This window comes from Myxine glutinosa, chromosome 8, assembly GCF_964187855.1.
Source record: "Myxine glutinosa chromosome 8, kmMyxGlut1.1, whole genome shotgun sequence".
Taxonomy (NCBI): domain Eukaryota; kingdom Metazoa; phylum Chordata; class Myxini; order Myxiniformes; family Myxinidae; genus Myxine; species Myxine glutinosa.
The window spans coordinates 102,953,567-102,973,614 of NC_136268.1; the positions used below are offsets into that span (position 1 = coordinate 102,953,567).

Sequence of the window (20,048 nt, forward strand, 5' to 3'; positions counted from 1 at the left end):
CGTGCGATGTCAACTGTGTGGCCATTTGAGGTAAGGGAGGGGATGGAGGGGGAACAAACACCAGAAACGGATTTGACCAGATGCCACCAGGATTTGGAGGAAGGAGACAGGTTTGAGAGTTCATTCTTGAGTGAGGAGAGATAGTGCTTCCTGGCACTCCTGAGGGTAGACACACACTTGTTCCGAGCTTGGTGGAAGGAACTGAGATTTCCTTCAGTTGGATTAGCCTTCCAAGAGGCAAAGGCAAGTTGTTTCAGGGCAACAGCCTCACCACAAGATTCAGTGTACCATGGACGGGAGGAAGGGTAAGACAATTGAAGGCGAGATGGGATAAATCTGTGCATGAGAGAGATCAGTTTGCTTTGGAAGAATTCCCAGGAAGAATTGATGTCAGAGGCAGTGGAGATGGGAGACCAATCCAGACGATTGATGGCTGCTTGAAGACCGTCCCAGTCGGCCTGAGTGAAATGCCAGACTCGTCGATGCTGAGGAGGCTCTCTGAGAATGGCCAGAGAGATGTCCACTTTGACAAGCACATGATCAGAAGAACCGATTGGAGCAGAAGAAGAGCAGCAGACATTAGCAGGGAAGTTTGTCATAACCAAGTCTAGAAGAGAAGATACTCCATTGGCTGAGATCCGGGTCGGGAAATTGACAGATTGTGTCAATCCCAGTGAGTCACAGAAGTCCTTTGCTGAGGTGCCATGACTAGTGAGAGAGGAACCCACACCCAACCAGGTGGCATGATGACAGTTGAAGTCACCACATATGAGGAAGAGAGAGTTGGGATGAGTGGATAGAAGTTGGTCCATGTTGTCAGACATTGAAATGTAGATGGAGTCATCACTGTTTGGGGGACGGTACAGAACACATATGAACAAAAGGTGGGAGCGGAGAGGAAGCCGTAACCAGAGGTACTCCTGCGGGTGAGGAGGAAAGAGAGCAGTGCAAGGAGAGTGAGGAAGAGAGTTTTTGACAAAGATAGCCACCCCACCACCAGGCCGAGGCTCAGGTCTATCATACCGGAGGAGGGAGTAACCAGGAAGAGATATTAAGGAATCAGAGACATCTTGAAGGAGGAAAGTCTCTGTTAAGCAGATCAAGTCTGGATTGTCAGAAGCAACCTGTATGGAGAGATCAGTCAGGTTTGAGCGAAGGCCCCGGATGTTTGAGGTCCATACCGTTAATGAAGAGAGAGGGGGAGCATCGGGTACAGGACAGGGGAGGGGAGGAGTAGGGTAAGATGAAGGATGAGAGGGGGAGGTAGGGAGAGCAGTTGATAGTGTTTCAGATGTTGCAGAAGAGTTCCAAGAAAGGGAAGGATGAGGAGGATGAAAGGTTTGCTGGTGAAGGGATGCGGCACAGTGAGGGGTTGTTTGAGGGGGGGCAGAGGAAAGTAGAAGGTTTGGGGGGGTGGAGGTATGAGATAGAAGGGAGACGAAGTGGGGAGGAGGCAGCTTGTAGGAGGAGGGGGGAGGAGAGAGAATTGGAGAGGAATGGTATGGGGGGAGAATTGAATGGGAGGGATTGGGGGGGAGTTTTGAAGGGGAGGAGTGAGGGGGTAGTTTAGGAGGGGAGGGGCAAGGGGGGAGTTTTGGAGGGAAGGGGAAAGGGGGGAGATCAGGAGTGGAGGGGCAAGGGGGGGGATTAGGAGGGGAGGGGCAAAGGGGAAGTTTAGGAGGGGAAGGGCAAGGGGTGAGTTCAGGAGTGGAGGGGCAAGGGGGGAGTTTAAGAGTGGAGGGGCAAGGGGGAAGTCCTCCACCTTGTCAGGAGAGAAGGACACAGAGTCCAGGAGCATTTGGGTTCGACTGGGAAAGGTGGGAACAGAGAGAGATGGGTTTGGGACTAAGGATTTCGAGGCGAACACAGAGTTGAGGCATTCGGCTTTGTCACGTGCGATGTCAACTGTGTGGCCATTTGAGCCAATTAGCCAACTGTGTGGCCAATTAGCGTCGTCTTGTCGCGTAACCAACTCGTAAACCTAGTTGTGTCATAACTCATCCATAACTTTTAGAAATATTGTGCTATATATATATGTTGGAACCCATCTGTGGATCGGTCCCATCGGCCGATGGGTCTGACCCGTTTGCGGAGCCGCAGATGGGCGACCCATCTGTGGATCCGCAAACGGGTCAGACCCATCGCTGAGGGCCTCATAGAATCACATAGGGCCTCATAGAATCACACTGAGGGCCTCATAGAATCACATAATGCGTTATTGTGTTTATATAATTGACAATGCCCCGATTACGAAGCCACATCTTCATCTTTAGCTTTGGGGTGATTAAGGCATGCCAGGAATTGCTATATAAACAATGGAGAGCTGAGTCTGCATCTTCGTGCCACCAGCGAAGTAGACCAGAAGTAGAAGTACACCAGCGAAGTAGCGAAGTAGACCAGACCAGAAGTAGACCAGTAGACCAGCGATGGGTCTGCATTGTCATTTCTCGTGCATCCACAGATGGGTCGCCCATCTGCGGGTCCGCAAACGGGTCAGACCCATCGGCCGATGGGACCGATCCACAGATGGGTTCCAACATATATATACACAAAGAATTAAGTTAAGCACCCCCCCCCGTTTTTTTACAACCTCGCACATTACAAGTTTGTTGTCGTCAAAACAGTGTAATATACCCATGATATTGCTATATTTTCTGGAGAAGTGATATTATGGTCACATAAAAACATAACAATCATGCCGTTTTCAATATTTTATTCTGAATAATTTAAGGTGAAATTTTCTGGGAATTTTAGGCATATTTTCACCTCAATTTAAGTATGGAGCTATAGGTCCATCACGGACAGTGTGGATGACGTTTATGTTTTCTAACGTACAGTCATTGTTCTGAGAAGACCTCTAGCGATCTTTGCGTCAATAACGTGTGTAGGACCCACGTGATCGGATCACTGACTCAACCAATCACTTTTTTTCACTTTGATCACTCAATTTCATCAATGGATAATTGCTAATGTCATACCAATCATTATTTGATCTCACATACCTTAGAATATATGCCAATGTATACATATACACAAAGAATATATATTAGGGGGTGCTTAACTTAATTCTTTGTGTATATATAGTTTTTTGCCCTATCTCTCGATAGTGAAGAATCACTTTAAAATTTTCGGATCCAGATCCGGATCAGGACCTTCACCAAAATTGAATCAATTCTTCCTTGTCAAACACCCAAACTCTCCACCACATTTCTTCCGAATCCGTCCGCAACTTTTTGAGATATCCTGTTGACAAACAGACCAGGAGACAAACAAACAGGGGTGAAGTAATTTATTTTTTTTACCATCTGAGCATCAAATTTTTAGCAAAGTTTTATTATGAGAATATGGAGAAGACAAATGAATAATTTGGTCAAAAGGTCAAAGGTCAGTATCACCTAAAATCATCAATTTTCATCCAATTGACCTGAATTTTTAATTTACCATTTGAGCTTTGTCATCAAATTTTTAACATGCCTTTATTATGACAACATGGAGAAGACAAATTAATAATTTGGTCAAAAGGTCAAAGGTCAAGGTTGAATTAAATCGTCAATTTTCATCCATTTGACCTGAAATTTTAAGAATTTGCATATTGGGTCATTGAATTAGCTCAGCAATCAAAAGCTAGAAGCCGAGTTTTTTTTTTTTAAGATCAAAAGGTCAAAGGTCAATGTTACATAAAAGTCAATTTTCATCAGATTCACTTGAAATTTGAGCAGGGTTTGCATTTTGGGTCAATGAAGCCTGCTTTTGAGGTCACAAGGTCAAGGTCGCCTAAAATCGTCAATATTTTGTATTTTTAAAGCGGTTTTCGTCATGTTTAGCTTACGGAAGAAGAAGAAGTCTGAATACAAAGTGGACACGGACGGGCTTTGCATTTTCAGATGCTTTCTAGTTGCCTGTTGTCTTCCATGGGCCTCCATACTGTATATAAAACAAATGAAAAAGTCAAGATTGGATTCAGGTTAGAGTTAGGGTTATAGTTTGTATTGGGGTTACATTTTGCATTGAAGTTTCAGTTTGCATTAGGATTACAGTTTGTTTTGGCGTTACATTTTGCATTGAAGTTTAGGGTTTGTTTCAGAGTCCTATGATGTACAAACCACATCACCTTGTATTGGGATCCACAAGCATCGTGAACAGCAGCATTCTCTATCACGTCATTCATTTCATGATGTCGAATGGCTGCCCCCTCTTCCCCCCCCCCCCCCCCCAATATGATGGTATCTACCATCATATTGGGGGCGGGGGGATATGGTAGCTGTGATGGTAGGAACTCCCCTCCCTCAATACCTCCCTACACTCCCCAGCGAATGGGTAATGATCAGTCTCTCCACTTTTGACATTACGTAATGGTGACCTTTTAATCAAATTAAATATAATTTTGTCATATTTTCATTAATATAAACCCGTGCCTTGTGCACTAAGGCCTTCACCAGTGTTTCTAAAACAGGTATATACCCTTTAAGAAGAGCATTAAGCTGGTTGTTCATGCTTGCATGTCACAGTGTGTTTCAAAGAGATATTTATCCATTGCTTTCATACAGGCAAACCATTCAACCCTCAGCCGTTGATCCGACTCACGACCGCGAATCTGATCAGTGTCCTCCTGTTGGGACATAGGTTTGAGACAACTGACCTGACATTCCAGCGGCTCCTGCAGCAGCTCGATGCAGCGACACAGCTTGCTGCTGGACACTGGGGCCAGGTGCAAATCGAATCTGTCATGTGTACATTATATGGTTCTGCTATGTTTATGATATGTTCAGAAATTGGGATTTTTATAAATGAGGCCACACACAAGAACAGTACTCACACTATATGCAACACGCTGTGCACACTTTATGATAATTAGCAATTTATTTCACAAGTAACTCATCATCGTACTCTTCAAACTTTATTCAGAGTACTGGCGATAACTCACCTCTACATAAAAGACACCGAGGGATAGTTAACATCCATCAACGACGAATGGGTGAATATCAAATTGCGGTAGATTTTGGATATTTAAAATCCCCAAAAAAAATATGTTAAATTAAGAAAAAAAAATTCTTATAATGATGCAAAAATGATTAAGAAGAAACACTATACCCATGCGAAAACTGTTTGAAGTAAATTTATTAAATGCCAGAGATAATAAGAAGCAATGCGCAATACATTTTGTCCCCTCTGTTACGGTCAAGGGTGATATTGCAACTTATACTAAAATACTTGCTCATTTCTACAATTGTGCACAAACATGAGGCAATAAGTCCTCTTATCATATGTGGAACTTTTCGTTGTAATAATCATTGATGGTGGTGTATAATATTGCAATTAATATCTAGCGTATCCTGTCTGTACCACACAGTGCTAGCTATATTCAAAATTTGGTCCTTAAATACAAGAACAGTTTTAATTATGTGAATACATCCAAAACTTGTATAGTTGCAGGAGTGGAATAGAACAGATGCAATGGTAGAAATGAGTGCAGGTTCAGAAATATATCCATTTTTGCATGCAGTAACAGAGGGGACACCAAGTAACAGTGGGGACCAACAGTAACAGAAGGGACATCAAATTGATCCACATGACAATAGAAAGAAATGAAATGCATAATGTGGACAAGAATCATTATTGTAGTTGATGGAACTCTTCATGAGAAGTGGCATTGAATTGCATGCCAAATTGAGGGATTGATTTGGAGATGTCTGAGGGTCACTTTTTCCGGTGGTGGTATTTCACATATGAAGTTATCCTTATTGTACCAACATATATCATCCAACATGGGCCAAAAAAATCTGTTCTTGCCGACTTTATGCATGCATTTCACTTCAAGATCTTCATGGTCTTCATCAATGACAATTCCAGGATATGGTCGACCATCATAGCTCACCACAACATACTTGTTAAGTAGTGAGATATCAGTTGAATCAGTAAGACTCTTCAGCACACCATCTGGCACACTCTCTGATTCAGGATCTGGCACACTCTCTGATTCAGGATCTGGCACACTCTCTGATTCAGGATCTGGCACACTCTCTGATTCAGGATCTGGCACACTCTCTGATTCAGGATCTGGCATCCGCTCTGGTTCAGGATCTGGTACATCATCTTCCATGGCACATTGCAGTTGGTTCGGGAAAGTGAATGTTTTTGGTTTAAAACATAGACATATTTCTCCTTTGGTGCACAAGCAACTGAGATCTCGAAACTGTATGCATCCATGTTTTGTTGTTAAGATTTGATGGATTTTCATTGTGCCTGGGACACTCGGAAGGTGCAGTTTTGCTGATTTGGTCACTGCAGAGTCAATATCCTTTACGTCTACCAAGTGCAGCTCAATGCGACAGTGTGCCTCCTCTAACAGATTAATCATTGTCACCGCATCTGGGCAATCTTTCCCTCTCTGTACCAGGTTGTCGGCCATTCGTTTCACAGTTGCGCCAACTCCATCAGGTGCCCCCTTCCCATGGCCTGCCTCATGGAAATTCCATGTCCCTGTAAAACAACATTCCAAAAAATTATTGATGAAATGATTGGTTAAGGGTCATCCATAATTCCTCTCCCTGTAGTACAAGCATCTAAAACATAATCTAAATAGTCAGATGGAAGGGATTGTAATAAATCATATGTACATGTGCTGTTTGAGGACAGCTAAAATTGTATACAGATTATTTGACATGGTTATTTATGAGATCACCATAGCTTACCAAAAGTAACCTTCCTTTGTGCCAGTTCTTTGGTGAACAGAAAGAAATTTAATTTCTGCCTGTACTGGGTCGTGGGCCCATCACTGAAGAAGTGCATGGTGTCCACTTCGTGCTTCTCCTGCAAGCTGTTGAGAATTGGCTTCAGGTGCTCCCATATGGCTGCTGGACCATGGTACAAGTTTTCTGAGATTGTGCAGAATGGTGCAGGGTTTGCATTTGGACCTACATAATACACACCAGTGTGTAAGCTGAGTTGTTTCTTTGATGCACCAAAGTGCATGCTCTGAATTTCACTGGACAATTTGCAGACATGGTTCTCCGCAAAATCTATGTGAATCAAACATTCGTTGGCAGACAATTTTTGTCTCAACTCTCGATAGAACTTGTATTGATGATTAATGTTCAGGTAATGACGCTTAAACTGCTGGAGCTGACTGGTGCATTGGTCAATGAGATCACTGACAGGTCCACTGATGGTTGTCTTCACAGTTGTTGTCACAGATTTGGAAGCTTCTTTGATAACACGTGTTTCTTTTATAGTCTTCCACTGCAGCCAAGTTGTTTGCTCATTTGGATCATCCATAACAAATTCTAGGTTCTTGCATGTTCTGCACTCTCCATACATGCAGCTCTGAGATTCTGTGTTGCAGGATATGCTATGAACAATAGTGTCCATGTTATCTGTTGAGAGAATCTTCAGAGTTTTCAGCTTAGACAAGGTAAGTTGTGTATTTTCATGTATCTTGCACAGACATGTTTGCCTATCCTTTTCAGTAGGTGTGACTATCCAGTATGGTTTTAGTCTGCAAAAGAGAGAATAACTGATGGATGAAGTTGGGTTCTCTGCGAGAAATCTCGAATGAATATTCTTTCTGGTGTCATTGAGTAGGCGCTTTTGGAGCTTCTTCTTCTTTCTGGTGACAGTGTTTTTCTTGCCAGTTGTCATCCTACTGTTGTAATCCAGGGCATAGAAATCTTCAACTTTCTTCTTGTACAGGACAGCAACAGTTGCACTTCTGCACCTATGGAAGCTGCTATCATTTTGGTCATTTTGAGGTTTTGGCCACCGTTTGGCAGAGAATCCAAGTTGTTGCTGCATATAGCTGCGAAGGCGGTACTTCTTTGCCACAGCTCCTGTAAACAACCGACAGTAAGCTTGCTTCAGTCTCTCTTGTTTTGTTGATTTGTATTTCCGTCGTATTTCGTCCACCAGCACGTTATGGAAAATCAGGGTCTTTTTCACAGCTGATGTGCTTGCCATTCTTAATAGGCACATTGCCTTTGCTCTTGGAGACTCAACGGTTATTTTTCGCCTGAGTCGCTCCCATCTTTTTCTGTATTTGTCAGCTTGTCGAGTCTGGTATTCAAGTTTGTCGGCCATTTCATCCATTTCTTTCAGTATCTTTTCTTTATTTCGTCTTCGTCTTCGCTCTCCAGTTGATCGTTGTGAGGAAGTCACACCCTCTATGATTTCTGTAGGTGAACCTGGCGGAGTTACCAGCTTGTCCAAAGTTCGTGCTCGTTCCTTCTCTAATTTTCTGTTCTTTGCTCGCCTCAACTTCCATTCTCTCCTTAACTTCCGAGCAGCCCTGTCACTCAACTCACTCACCAACTTAACCTTCCCCGTCTCCTTCCTCTTCTGCCATTGTAGCTTTTCCTTCTTCAAGTATTCTTCTCTCCTCACAGGATCACGATCTCTTCTCTGCCGGTACTGCCTCTGCTTCTCAGCTGCGCTTAGTGGCATACCTGAAACAAATAATGTATTTATGATGAGCACTTAGTGGCGTGTGAACATTCTCTTGAGTTTAGGAAGTGACACGGCACTGTGACGGAAGTGGGCGTGGTCAGAGTTCCACATGTCAATATTTAGGTGAGTAAAATACTGACGGCATACAGTATAATGCAATAAGGTGAAACTATTAAGATTAAGAAAACAAAAATAATTGTACAAGACAGTAACCCTAATAAAATATAGTTACATTCATATACATATGAGACAGCTGCCGTCCCTTCATTGGGCGGTGTATATGAAACAGCTACCATTCCTTCATTGGGATGTATATTGTATATATATTACATTCTCGGGAAATATTACAATCATGAGCTTGCAAAATCATTAATTACTTAATTATGTCCCCACTGTTAGGCTTGGTCCCCCCCGTTACCGAAAATCAAGTAACAGAGAGGACAGTAACAGCGGAGACATTTCATGCACACAAATCTCACTGATTCCATTATTAATTCCCAAATTATCGCCCAATCACTCCCATGCCTCAATGAACTATTCTGTAATATAGTTGCGTGATTAGTGTTTTCGAATGTTTTATATTTATAAATGATGAATGTATAACAGTGTGGACAATTTCTGTTTGACGTGCAATACTCACCAACTTATTATTGAAAAAAATTTCCTCAATCACTTCTTTGTTCAACTTTTTTCTTCCATGCTGGAAATGAGAACTTATATGCTGCAAACTGTACTGGACACATTAATGAAATATAGTAAAATCAGACACAGGCTGGCTTTATTGGACAGGGTAACAGGGGGGACTTCAACTCAGGGACATGTGCATTTCGGTTCAGTGATGAATATAAGGAGGTCACAAATTAGCTTATTTCGTCAGCACATTGTACAATACAAATCACTTGATGAAACAGGGGCTTAATATTTTCTCAACACATTGTTTACTGCGGATAAATGAAGTAACTTTCTGAAAATGTTCGTCTCGGACAGAGATATTTCATAGGTACACACTCCACAGACTTTGAAATTTTTTTTCACACAAAAAATTAAATCCCAGATGTGAATTTCAACCATCATATCGTTAACTAATGTTTAATTAACCTGTACACAACAAAAAATAAGGACAATATTATCAGTAACAGCATTTAAACGGAAGATTAGTCCTTCGGACACAAAATCTACCGCAATTTGATAATCACCCACGAATACCGGCAGACGCGTCGTCCATTTAACATCCATCCGAAGGACGGTGCACTTTGTGATGCAACATCCTGCCTGCGAAACAGCGATCAGATAGGTTATCCAGTCAGGTCGACAATCAAACCCAGCCTAGACAGCTCAAAGATAAGTGTGTTATCTCTGAGCTATCCTGCCAGGCCATCTGGGTTACGATATCATTTATATGTATATATATATATACAGTATATATATATATATATATATATATATATATATATATATATATATATATATATATATATATATATATATATATATATATATATATATATATATATATATATATATATATATATATATATATATATATATATATATTGTCGCGATCCCGTCTGTGGAATGTATCCCAGCACGGAATACGGACGTAAAAGTCCGGGCTTCAAGTAATCCACGTAGTGAACCAAAAGAGACGCAATAAACACAATTGTGTTTTAATCGGCCTTCTAGGGGTAAGGCACGATTATTTATTGGCTCGATCACAAAAACCATGAAAGGTAACAAAAGGTAATATGCTGCACAAGCCGGCAGGAACTGTCGGCAACAGACGCTCCAACAGGACGCAGGTAAGATCACTCGCGGCTCCAATCGACGGGCTCTGGGACTCGGAGGATACCAGGATGGAATACCGCACAAGGCCGCCAGGAACGGTCGGCCAGTAGCTCCAACACGAAGCCGGGAATCACTCGTTCTCTTCTGGAGTTACTCGCTCGTAAAATACAGAACGGTATTCGACCAGCCCAACTCGGCTGTCCGGAGGCTTCAAGGAAAACCCTTTTATGATATTTTCCACTCGGAGCCTTCGAGCCGTGTGCGTCGCAGAAGATGGCGACCGCGCTCTCTGACCCTCCACCTCCACCAATCACGTGCCGAATCGCCTCCCGATCGCGTGAGGCTCCCCGGAGGCCACGTCACGCGGTGGGCGGGGCACCAATTCTGGGTGAGAACAGGTGGTTTCACCGGTGGTTTCTCACAATATATATATATATATATATATATATATATATATATATATATATATATATACAAGCAGAAGTACCCGGCGTTGCCGGGTGGGGGAGGGGGGGAGAGTAATGAGGGGGAAGGAGGATGGGGGGGGGAAGGGTATGGGGATGGGAAGGGGAGTAAGGGCGGGGAAGGGGAGGAAGAGGGGGGGGGGTAATGGGGAATAGGGGAGAGGGAGGAAGGGGAGAGGGGGGGGAGGGGGTTAGGAAGGGGGTTCATCACCCCTTCGTTAAATATATGCTGGTAAATGTGGCGTTCATCCTCTTTCTGCGTTAAGTGTGATGCCGAACAGGAAGAAGAAGAAGCCATACTTCGCACTTCGTACACTTCCGGAATGGTTTGATTTATTTGTGTTCAAATGTCTGGTGATTGTTTTGTATTTATTTATGCAAATGTGTTATTGTATATAACTGTCATTATTTTTAAAAACCTTAGGCACCATCGAGCGATTTTTTTTTTTTTACTCCAAAAAAACGAACTTTTTTTTTTCAAATGTTTAATTGTTTTGCCTAAAACACTCCCAGGCACTCACTGATGAACGTCTGAAAGTTTGACGAAGATCCGTTCAGCCATCTCTGAGAAAAATGGTGACACACAGACAGACAGACAGACATCTCTCTTCATTTCCTTTCTTCAGACATCTTTCTTTCTTTCTTTCTTCATTTTCTATCATGCATCAGGCCCATGGAGGAGCTTGTACATAAATTACATGCAGGACAAGGACATTGGGAGACAGACAGACATATAGCAGATATTATATAGCAGATATTATATTGTAGATATAATATAATATAATATATATATATATATATATATATATATATATATATATATATATATATATATATATATATATATATATAGATCTATATTGTAATGTTTGTGGGGTGTAGGCAATGAAATACCTTCGTCCCAGGTAGAAGTGTATCGGTTACCATGCTCCGAATGTCGCGATGAAGAAGAAGAACCCCCATGCCCCATAAGTAGGGAATCCGTTAGACCGGATGTCGTGTCAGTGTATCTTTGTCCCCATGATGAGGGGTGGAGTTATGTTAATTAGTGAGGGATTAATGGTAAATCCCCTGTATGTAAATGGCCTCTGATATTTTCCTCTGTTCCTTATGCAGCACACACACACAGCCTAGTCAAGCAATCGTGCATTAAAACATTAAATAAAAACAACCGGAACAGGACATTGAACAATAACGCCACCTGCCACATCGCAAAATCAAGCAGGCAGGTCCGTGAGGCCACGCCCTGAAGAGCAGTGATTGGTCCAGTATGATAGAGCAATGAGATGGGACTCGCTGATTGGATGACGTAAGAGCCTTGAGAAGAAAAGATTGTGTTCCGACATTTTCTGCCTCTCTTGGGTCCTGGCATTGGTGACGAATGGTCGCAGCTACAGTCTCTTGCGTTAGGATTTTATCACAAACAGTCGTGTCCTGACATTTTGTCTTGTGGTCCCTGGCTTTCATCGGTTCGAGCGACCACATTGTCCTTTCCTTGGCTCGTCGGTACCGGCTGTGCGCCATCTGGATGCTATGTGGAGCAGATGGCGAGTGGACGGGCGCGGCCTGCTCGCTTCACTCTTGGCCGCTAGAGGAGCGAACTGTGCGCCAAGGCCTGTCCCCATGAACGGACTTCGTGCCAGGGTGTGCATTTCCCGCATCAGGACGCGGGACCTTCGCCTGCCACGAATGGTCACTGACGCCAGGCGGAGTGCAGGCAAACGCACCTCACAAACACTACACATTATTTTCACCTTTATTTTTCCCCTTGTGTTGTATATGAGTCTGTATGGAGGTATGTATATATATGTATATATGTATTATTACGAGTTCGACCCAATGGATGTAGTCTTCCTTTAAACAAACCACAACAACCCTCTTATTGCTCACTACCAGAGATTTGATTACATGGACAAGATAAAATATTTCCTTTCGGAGATATTGATGAAACAATGCTTCTGTGCGGGCATGATGACGTCATTTGCTGGTGATGTCCTTCCAATGATTGTTAGGAATTTCCCTTTTAGCTTGGAAGATCTTATATATTGAGATATGCTCAAAATGAAGTTACCGTTTAATTTTTCCTTTGCTGCCCTAACCAATTCTCTTTCGCATGTTCACTATACAGCTTTACGATGCATTTCCCAGCCTGATGCACTATCTACCAGGCCCACATCAATCTCTTTTCAGAACGTGGGAGTCTCTCAGGCAGTTTGTACGCAAGGAGATTGCTTCATGTCATGCCAACCATCACAAAGACACATCACAAAGCTACATCGAGCTCTGCCTCTCTGAGATGCAGTCGGTATACCTCTTGCTTTCTTCATTTTCTATCATGCATCAGGCCCATGGAGGAGCTTGTACATAAATTACATGCAGGAGAAGGACATTGGGAGACATCATTGCAGTTTTACTTTAATTCTGGTTCGATGTACTGTACTTCGTGCTAGAGAGTGTTGGTTGTACTGAAGTAGCTTCTTGGACAGGGGTCCTGCTGGGTGTTTTTTTTTGTTGTTTTTTGTATACAAGGTCGAGGCTCGTGAAAGAGCTAACATTAATCACACAAAAAATCAAACAGACACATAAAACATGTAATAAGGGTAGTGGTAGACAAGATGGGGAGAGAGGGGGAAGCACACAAACACAAGCACAACATTTGAGAGCAGGGGCATCGGGAGATCTGTGGGATGTAGAGGGCTTGGGGGGAGGGGGAGACCATCCATCCCTCTCCCAGCCATCCATCCCTCCCAGGTTTGCCGTAGTTAGGGTAGGAATTTGGAATTTGTTCAGGGTGCGGGTGATAGCTCACCTACTCATTGTGTAGCTCAATGTGCGATCTCTAGCGTCTACCAAGTAATGCCGACAAACGGGATGCCCAGTTTCACGTCCATCTGAGGGACGGCATACACATTGATGTGAAACACCAGGATGACAGTTTATAGCTGCGTCGGGATTCAATTCCAGGCCCGATGGTTCATAGGCAAGTGTGCATACCTCTCGGCCATCCTGTCAGCCATTCACTTGAATTACAAGGACATTAATAGAAAAGGACATAGCAACACAGTGTATGGGATTTGAGGGTAAGATTCCAGCATTGTGAGCTAAGTCCTCAGATAAGAACAGAGAACAGGCAAAAACCCTAAGTTTTCTCCATAATTTAACTATATCGAGGATTCAAGAAGTTTGGATCGCAGCTCCTAAAGTTACTCTTCTTCCTACCTGTAAGCGGTCGCACAATCTCATTACAGTACCTGTATGTTCTGATCGGTAGGTGTGACTAGTGGCTTTCACAACAACCGTTGTGTACTCATTGCATTGCATTACATTGTCGTTTAATTCCCTTCATCAGATGTCCTTTTCCAGCAGACTCCAGGGCCCGACGCAGCTCAGTCGGATGAAGACGACCTTATTCATTCCACTTTGGACCTTTTCATGGCTGGCATGGACACCTCCTCGGCCACTCTCACCTGGGCACTTCTGTACATGGTAACACACCCTGATGTACAAGGTACGTGACCGAATGGCTGCAAGCCTCAAATAATATGGTTATATGACTAAACCATTTTGATAGCTTGTACATGAGTTGTGCAACATCGTTTATAGGATATTGTGATAAAATGCCCACAGTACATGATGTACACGTCAGTTAAAAGAAAATTGTACACAGGAGGTAATTTGGCCCATCATGCCTGCACTTCATCCACATGTCATCAGTTCAATCTAATCGTGTATTAATTGTCTATGATACTAACCTAACTGACAATTTACCCAGTTATTTTGGAAAAGGTGGGAGGGAGGAGTGCGTGAGGAGAAGAGTGGGACAGGAGCAGGAACATCACCAGAGTTTGTTTAAAGTATGTGTGTATGTGGATGTGTGTGTGTGTGTGTAGGAGCTCAGGCACGAGAGTTCAGCCATCGTGCGGAAGAAAGGTTCTATATCTCTGTCTTGTAATTCCCGTTGCCATTAGTACTTGTTTAGCGTAAGCGTACGTTATTGATGTGGGAACGATGGGGAACATGTAGAAGAATGTATTGGAAGCTGATAATGGTGATTCCTCTCTCCCTCGATATGTGTCTAAACCCCCACTCTCCTGTTCCCCCTCCCCTTCTTGACCTCTTAGATCAAGGTTGGGCAACCAATTGTTTTTCCTGACAATGGATGTAGATGTAGCCAGCAAATCACAGAAATGGACACACCATTAATAAAACAGAAACGTTTTGCTAAATAAATTTATTTCAGGATTCTAATGACAGTCAAGGTCAATTATAAACACAACACAAAAGTACAAAAAAACGTTTTTCAAAATTACAAAAGCGTGGTATTTCATTGAGAGATTTGACATTCTTTTCTCTCATCAATTCAAGAAACTGCGGCTCAAAATTTGAACAAAACGCGCATCTCAGTTCTGCTTCCAGATTCATATCAACGAGGCGAGATCGGTTCTTTGACTCTATCTGTGTCACAGAAGAAAACATTGACTCGCACAGCCACGTGGACCCGAACATCGAGAACAATATGGGAACGACAGCTTTCAGGGAAGGATACTGTTCATCTTCCAAGAGGTTTTGCCACATTTCAGCCATTCATTGGGCATTCATATCCTGAGCCAGCTTCTCCGAAAATCGATCTCTTCAGTCTTTTCCAGATAGCTTTCCAGGTATGTAACGGGGGAGGGAGGTAAGGAGGGGACGGGGAGGGGGGTTAGGGGGTGAGAAGGGTAGGTGGGGAGGGGGGAGGGGATAAAATCTTGTTTCTGGACTTGTACCGGCGGCAGATTGAGTTTTTATTTGAACTCTCCAATGAGCTTGATCGCAAATGAGTTTTACTTTTCCCTGCAGTTTCTTGTTCAGCTCATTCAAGTGACCAATTACATCAGTCAAAAACTGCAAATCGCATTGCTATCCTATCGATGATTCTACGAGTTGGCCATACTTGGCCACTGGCCAATGGGTTGCCCACACATGCCTTGGATCATTCCTTCATTATCTGTCCATATGTGTTTTCCTTTATCGAACTGCCGACAGGCGCTCCATTGAGGGCGAGTAGTTCCCATCCTGGTATGACTAGGACATTCCAAGGTTGTACACTGAGGGGAGGATTCACATGGCATCATGGCAATAGTGGGCGTGTCACGGCATGAGTTGGTTCGTGCAGAGAACCAATCAGCGCACGATCATGAGATGATCATAGCCAAGGGATGGAGTCAATGGAGAGCTGGTCAATATGATGGACGTGATCATTAACAGTAGGATTTTCCGTCCAGCCCTGGAAGGCGAGTCAGAGTTGCTGTGGGGGTTGCGGAAAGGCAGTGTTGTGGAAGTTCGGACAGGACTCACTACGTGTGAGAGATAGCAGCTGGAGCATGGGGTATTGGGGTATCTTGTGGGGGTCCAACGACAAGGGATGACGACGAGGGGAGGCAGCCATCTCACTTGCCCTCAGAAAAGTCCACCATCTTTGTGTCTTGTCCTTCCCTCTGTCATACTCTCTGTGGTATGAAAGTGTAAGGTAACAGCTAAGCCAAACAAATTATCGTGTGCGCAAGGGGTATGATAGTTGACTGTTGAATTAATGTGATAGGTGTTCTTTCGCTCTCTGTGTGTCTCTCTCTCTCTGTCTCCTTCTCTCTCCCCTTCTTTTTCCATTCCACCTCCCCCCTCTCTCATTATTAAAACATGTAACCAACACTGTTATGAGTTGCTTGTACACTGTTCATCTGCATGCCATTATTGCCCTGGCACGCATTAAATGCATGACCATTGGGAGTTTGGTGTCAACCGCATTAGGAGTCCCTCTTATATCTACAGCCGGTTCATCTTTGGTTCAATTACCTGGTCCATCTCATACGACTGACGACTAGTTGGAGCGACAAATCCTCGTTTTACAAAATAGTTAAAAATGAAATACAGGAAATATGTAATTCACAAAAGTATTCAACGCCCTGCGTCAATACTTCGTAGAAGTGCCTTTGGTAGTGATTTTTGATTCAAGTCTTCTTGGGTATATCTGTGTCAGCTTTGCACATCTGGATTTGGGGAGTTTCTCCTGTTCTTCTTTGCAGATTTGCTCAAGCTCTGTCAAGTGCAATGGGGAGTGTCGGTAAACAGTAATGTTCAAGCATTTTCACAGATTCTCAATGGGATTCAAGTCTGGGCTTTGGCTGGGCCACTCAAGGACTTTCACGTTCTTGTTTTGAAACTATTGCAGTGTTGCTTTGGTTGTATGCTTGGGGTCATTGTCCTGTTGGAACATAAATCTTTGCTGCAGTATAAGGTCTTTTGCACTCCGAGGCAGGTTCTCCTCAAGGATTAGCTTGAATTTGGCACCATTCATTGTTCCCTCTATCCTTACAATTCTCACTGTCCCTGCCGCTGACAAGCATCCCCATAGCATGATGCTGCCATCACCATGCTTCAAGATAGGAATGGTAGTTGATGGGCGATAAGCTGTGCTCGGTTTCCACCAGACGTAGCGCTTTGCATTCAGGCCAAAGAGTTCAATTTTCATCTCATCAGACCATATAATCGTTTGCCTCATGCTAACAGTTTTTCACGTGCCTTTTTGCAAACTCCAGGCGTGTTGTCATGTGCCTTTTTCTCAGGAGTGGCTTTCGTCTGGCCACTATCCCATCAAGCCTAGATTTGTGAAGGGCTGCAGAGACTGTTGTCTTTCAGGCAAGTTCTCCCATCTCAGCCAAGGAACTCTGTAGTTCTGTCAGAGTTTTCATTGTGTTATTAGTCATCTCCCTCACCAAGGTCCTTCTTGCCCGATTGCTCAGTTTGGTCAGACGGCCAGCTCTAGGAAGAGTTTGGGTAGTTTCCTATTCTTTCCATTTCATAATGATGGAGCTCACTGTGCTCTTGGGAACTTTCAACACTCTAGAAATTGTTTTATACCCTTCCCCAGATCTATGCCTCCTCACAACTCTATCTCGGAGTTCTACGGACAGTTCCTTGGACTTCATGGTTGAGTTTCTGCTCTGACATGTACTGTCAACTCTGGGACCTTGTATAGAAAGGTGTGTTTCTTTCTAAATCATGTTCATTCAATTGACTTGGCTACAGGTGAACTTCAATCAAGTTGTAGAAAAATCTCAACGATGATCCTTGGAAATTTGATGCACCTGAACTCAATTTGGAGTGTCATAGCAAAGGCGTTGAATACTTATTTACACATGACATTTCAGTTTTTCATTTTGAATTATTTTGTAAAAATTTCCCCAAAAAAAATTCCACTTTGACATTATGGGGTATTATGTGTAGATCAGTGACAAAAATCTCAACTTAATCCATTTCATATTCAGGCTGTAACAACAAAATGTGAAAAAGTTAATGGGTGTGAATACTTTCTGAAGGTACGGTATGTTAATACATAGATACATACAGTACATACATACACTCACAGTGTTAGTGTGATAAATCTCTGAGGATATCTTGGAGACTCAATAGCTCAGTGGGCTGCCACCACGTAAGTGATGAGGTCTGTGGGTTTGAGTCCCGGGTTGAGTCAGAATTTTTTTCACACTAGCCCCATGCAGGAATTTACTTCCAGTTTATTAAACATATATATATATATATATATATATATATATATATAATTATATACTTCGCTGAAATGCGCTGAGGTAAATATGAATAAAAAATACGGGTTGCGTCAGAATTTTTTCACACTAGCTCCACGCAGGAATTTACTTCCAGTTTATTAAATATATGTATATATAATATATATATATATATATATATATATATATATATATATATATAGTATGTGAGCTAAAGTACCCAGCATTTCCCAGGGAAATTCAATGAAATATGTATTTAAATAATTTCTGCATGACAATCACAACAAAACATATTACTTGATCACTTTTGGGAAAAACGCAGGCAGGGTATAAGAACATACTCACTCGAGGCCAGAACACGGAGGTGTTATAATAAACCTGTGTAAAGTAATATTTTTTTAAATAACAATGGCACCTGAAAGGCTATAATAATGAAATTTTTGTTGTTGCCAACAAATCACTGCAACCTCAACATACAATCTTCACAAACTGCAACCTCAACATACAATCTTCACAAAACACATTACTCAATCGCTCCTGGGAAAATCCCAGGCAGGGTAAAAGAACAGTCTCACTCGAGGCTTGAACATGGAAGTTTCATAATAAACCTGTGTAAGGCAATCCTTTTTTAATAACAGGCACATGTGAAACGTTATGATTAAATATGATTGTGTTGTTGACAACAAATCACGAAAACCTCAACATATAATTCTTCACAAGACATATTACTTTATTACTCCTGGATTTAAATTTATTTGAATATTTATATTTTAAAAAATCCAAACATAGCCCTCAACCTTCCTGTGGATGAAAAATGAGGCCACACAAAGTTTGGTTGCACTGGTTCGTGCAGGCTACGAATGCATAAACGAATAAACAAGCACACTAACTTTCTTCTTTATATATTAGATATACCAGACTTTGTGGCATAATTGTTGCAGTGTCTGGACTGAGTCTGAGAGGTCGGTGATTCAAATCCTAGCCGAGTCATTCCATCGACTTTAAACATGGTACGTGCTGCTTCCTTGCTTGGCACTCAGCATTTAAAAGGACAAACAATCCAAGGAAAGCGATGTCAAACAACCATTCTAACCGTTGTCAAGAAAGTGCTTCGGCAGCACCATCGCTCTGCAAAAAGTATGGTACATCAAAATCAAATACAGAGTACGGGTGGAAAGGGTTGTCGGGGAAGGAATGAACACAGACAACCCATTCACATTTTAACAAGACCTCTCACAATCACTCATCCATACGCAAGATACCAATTCTGCCAAGGTCCATGTGCCAGTTTAAACCGATCTACTGATTCTGCTGCCACTACCTTTCCCGAGAGACCATTCCATGCATTAACTAAACTTTGAGTGAAATACCCATGTCTTACTCCCATCCTCACTCTCATTGTCTTTACTGGGATGATTCCTAACACTTTTTTTTTTTTTTTTTTGGTATACTGAATCGAGGCTCGTGAAAGAGCTGACATTTACTTCACAAACAAATCAACCAGACAAACAAAATATATAAAAAGAGGGAGCAGAAGACAAGATGGGGAGAGAAGGGGAAGCACACAAACACAACATTTGAGAGCAGGGAGATGTGTGGAAGGGAGAGGGCTTGGGGGGAGGAGGCGTGGGAAAGGGGGGGGGGGGGTGGGAGAAGTATAAAACACAAGGACACCAAGGACTTCCAGGACAGAAGTCCTGGAGTCCACTCTTACTTTAGTTAATTTAATATTTATTCCACTTTAGTTTGTCTCAAAGTTCTCTCAAAATGTATTCTCGACCATCCCAATACTGTTCTC

At 42.6% G+C, this 20,048-nt stretch overlaps 2 protein-coding genes across 3 annotated transcripts in view; one reads left to right on the forward strand and one right to left on the reverse strand.

Annotated features, from left to right (window-relative positions):
• LOC137432797 (cytochrome P450 2J5-like) overlaps positions 1–20,048 on the forward strand; it is a 44,368-nt gene that overhangs the window by 16,038 nt on the left and 8,282 nt on the right. Inside the window, exons 4-6 of one of the 2 annotated variants that reach the window (XM_068125007.2) lie at positions 4,548–4,708; positions 12,817–12,993; positions 14,052–14,196. In XM_068125007.2, the coding sequence (XP_067981108.2) occupies positions 4,548–4,708; positions 12,817–12,993; positions 14,052–14,196 (483 nt within the window). The remainder of the gene's footprint in view (positions 1–4,547; positions 4,709–12,816; positions 12,994–14,051; positions 14,197–20,048) is intronic. The other variant, XM_068125008.2, reaches the window with a different exon arrangement.
• Positions 5,101–9,178, reverse strand: LOC137411557 (uncharacterized). Its single transcript, XM_078783608.1, has 3 exons — positions 9,080–9,178; positions 6,693–8,438; positions 5,101–6,480 (listed from the first exon to the last, which is right to left on the reverse strand). The coding sequence occupies exons 2-3, from the start codon at positions 8,434–8,436 to the stop codon at positions 5,636–5,638; spliced, it is 2,589 nt and encodes an 862-aa protein (XP_078639734.1). The 5' UTR covers positions 8,437–8,438; positions 9,080–9,178; the 3' UTR covers positions 5,101–5,635.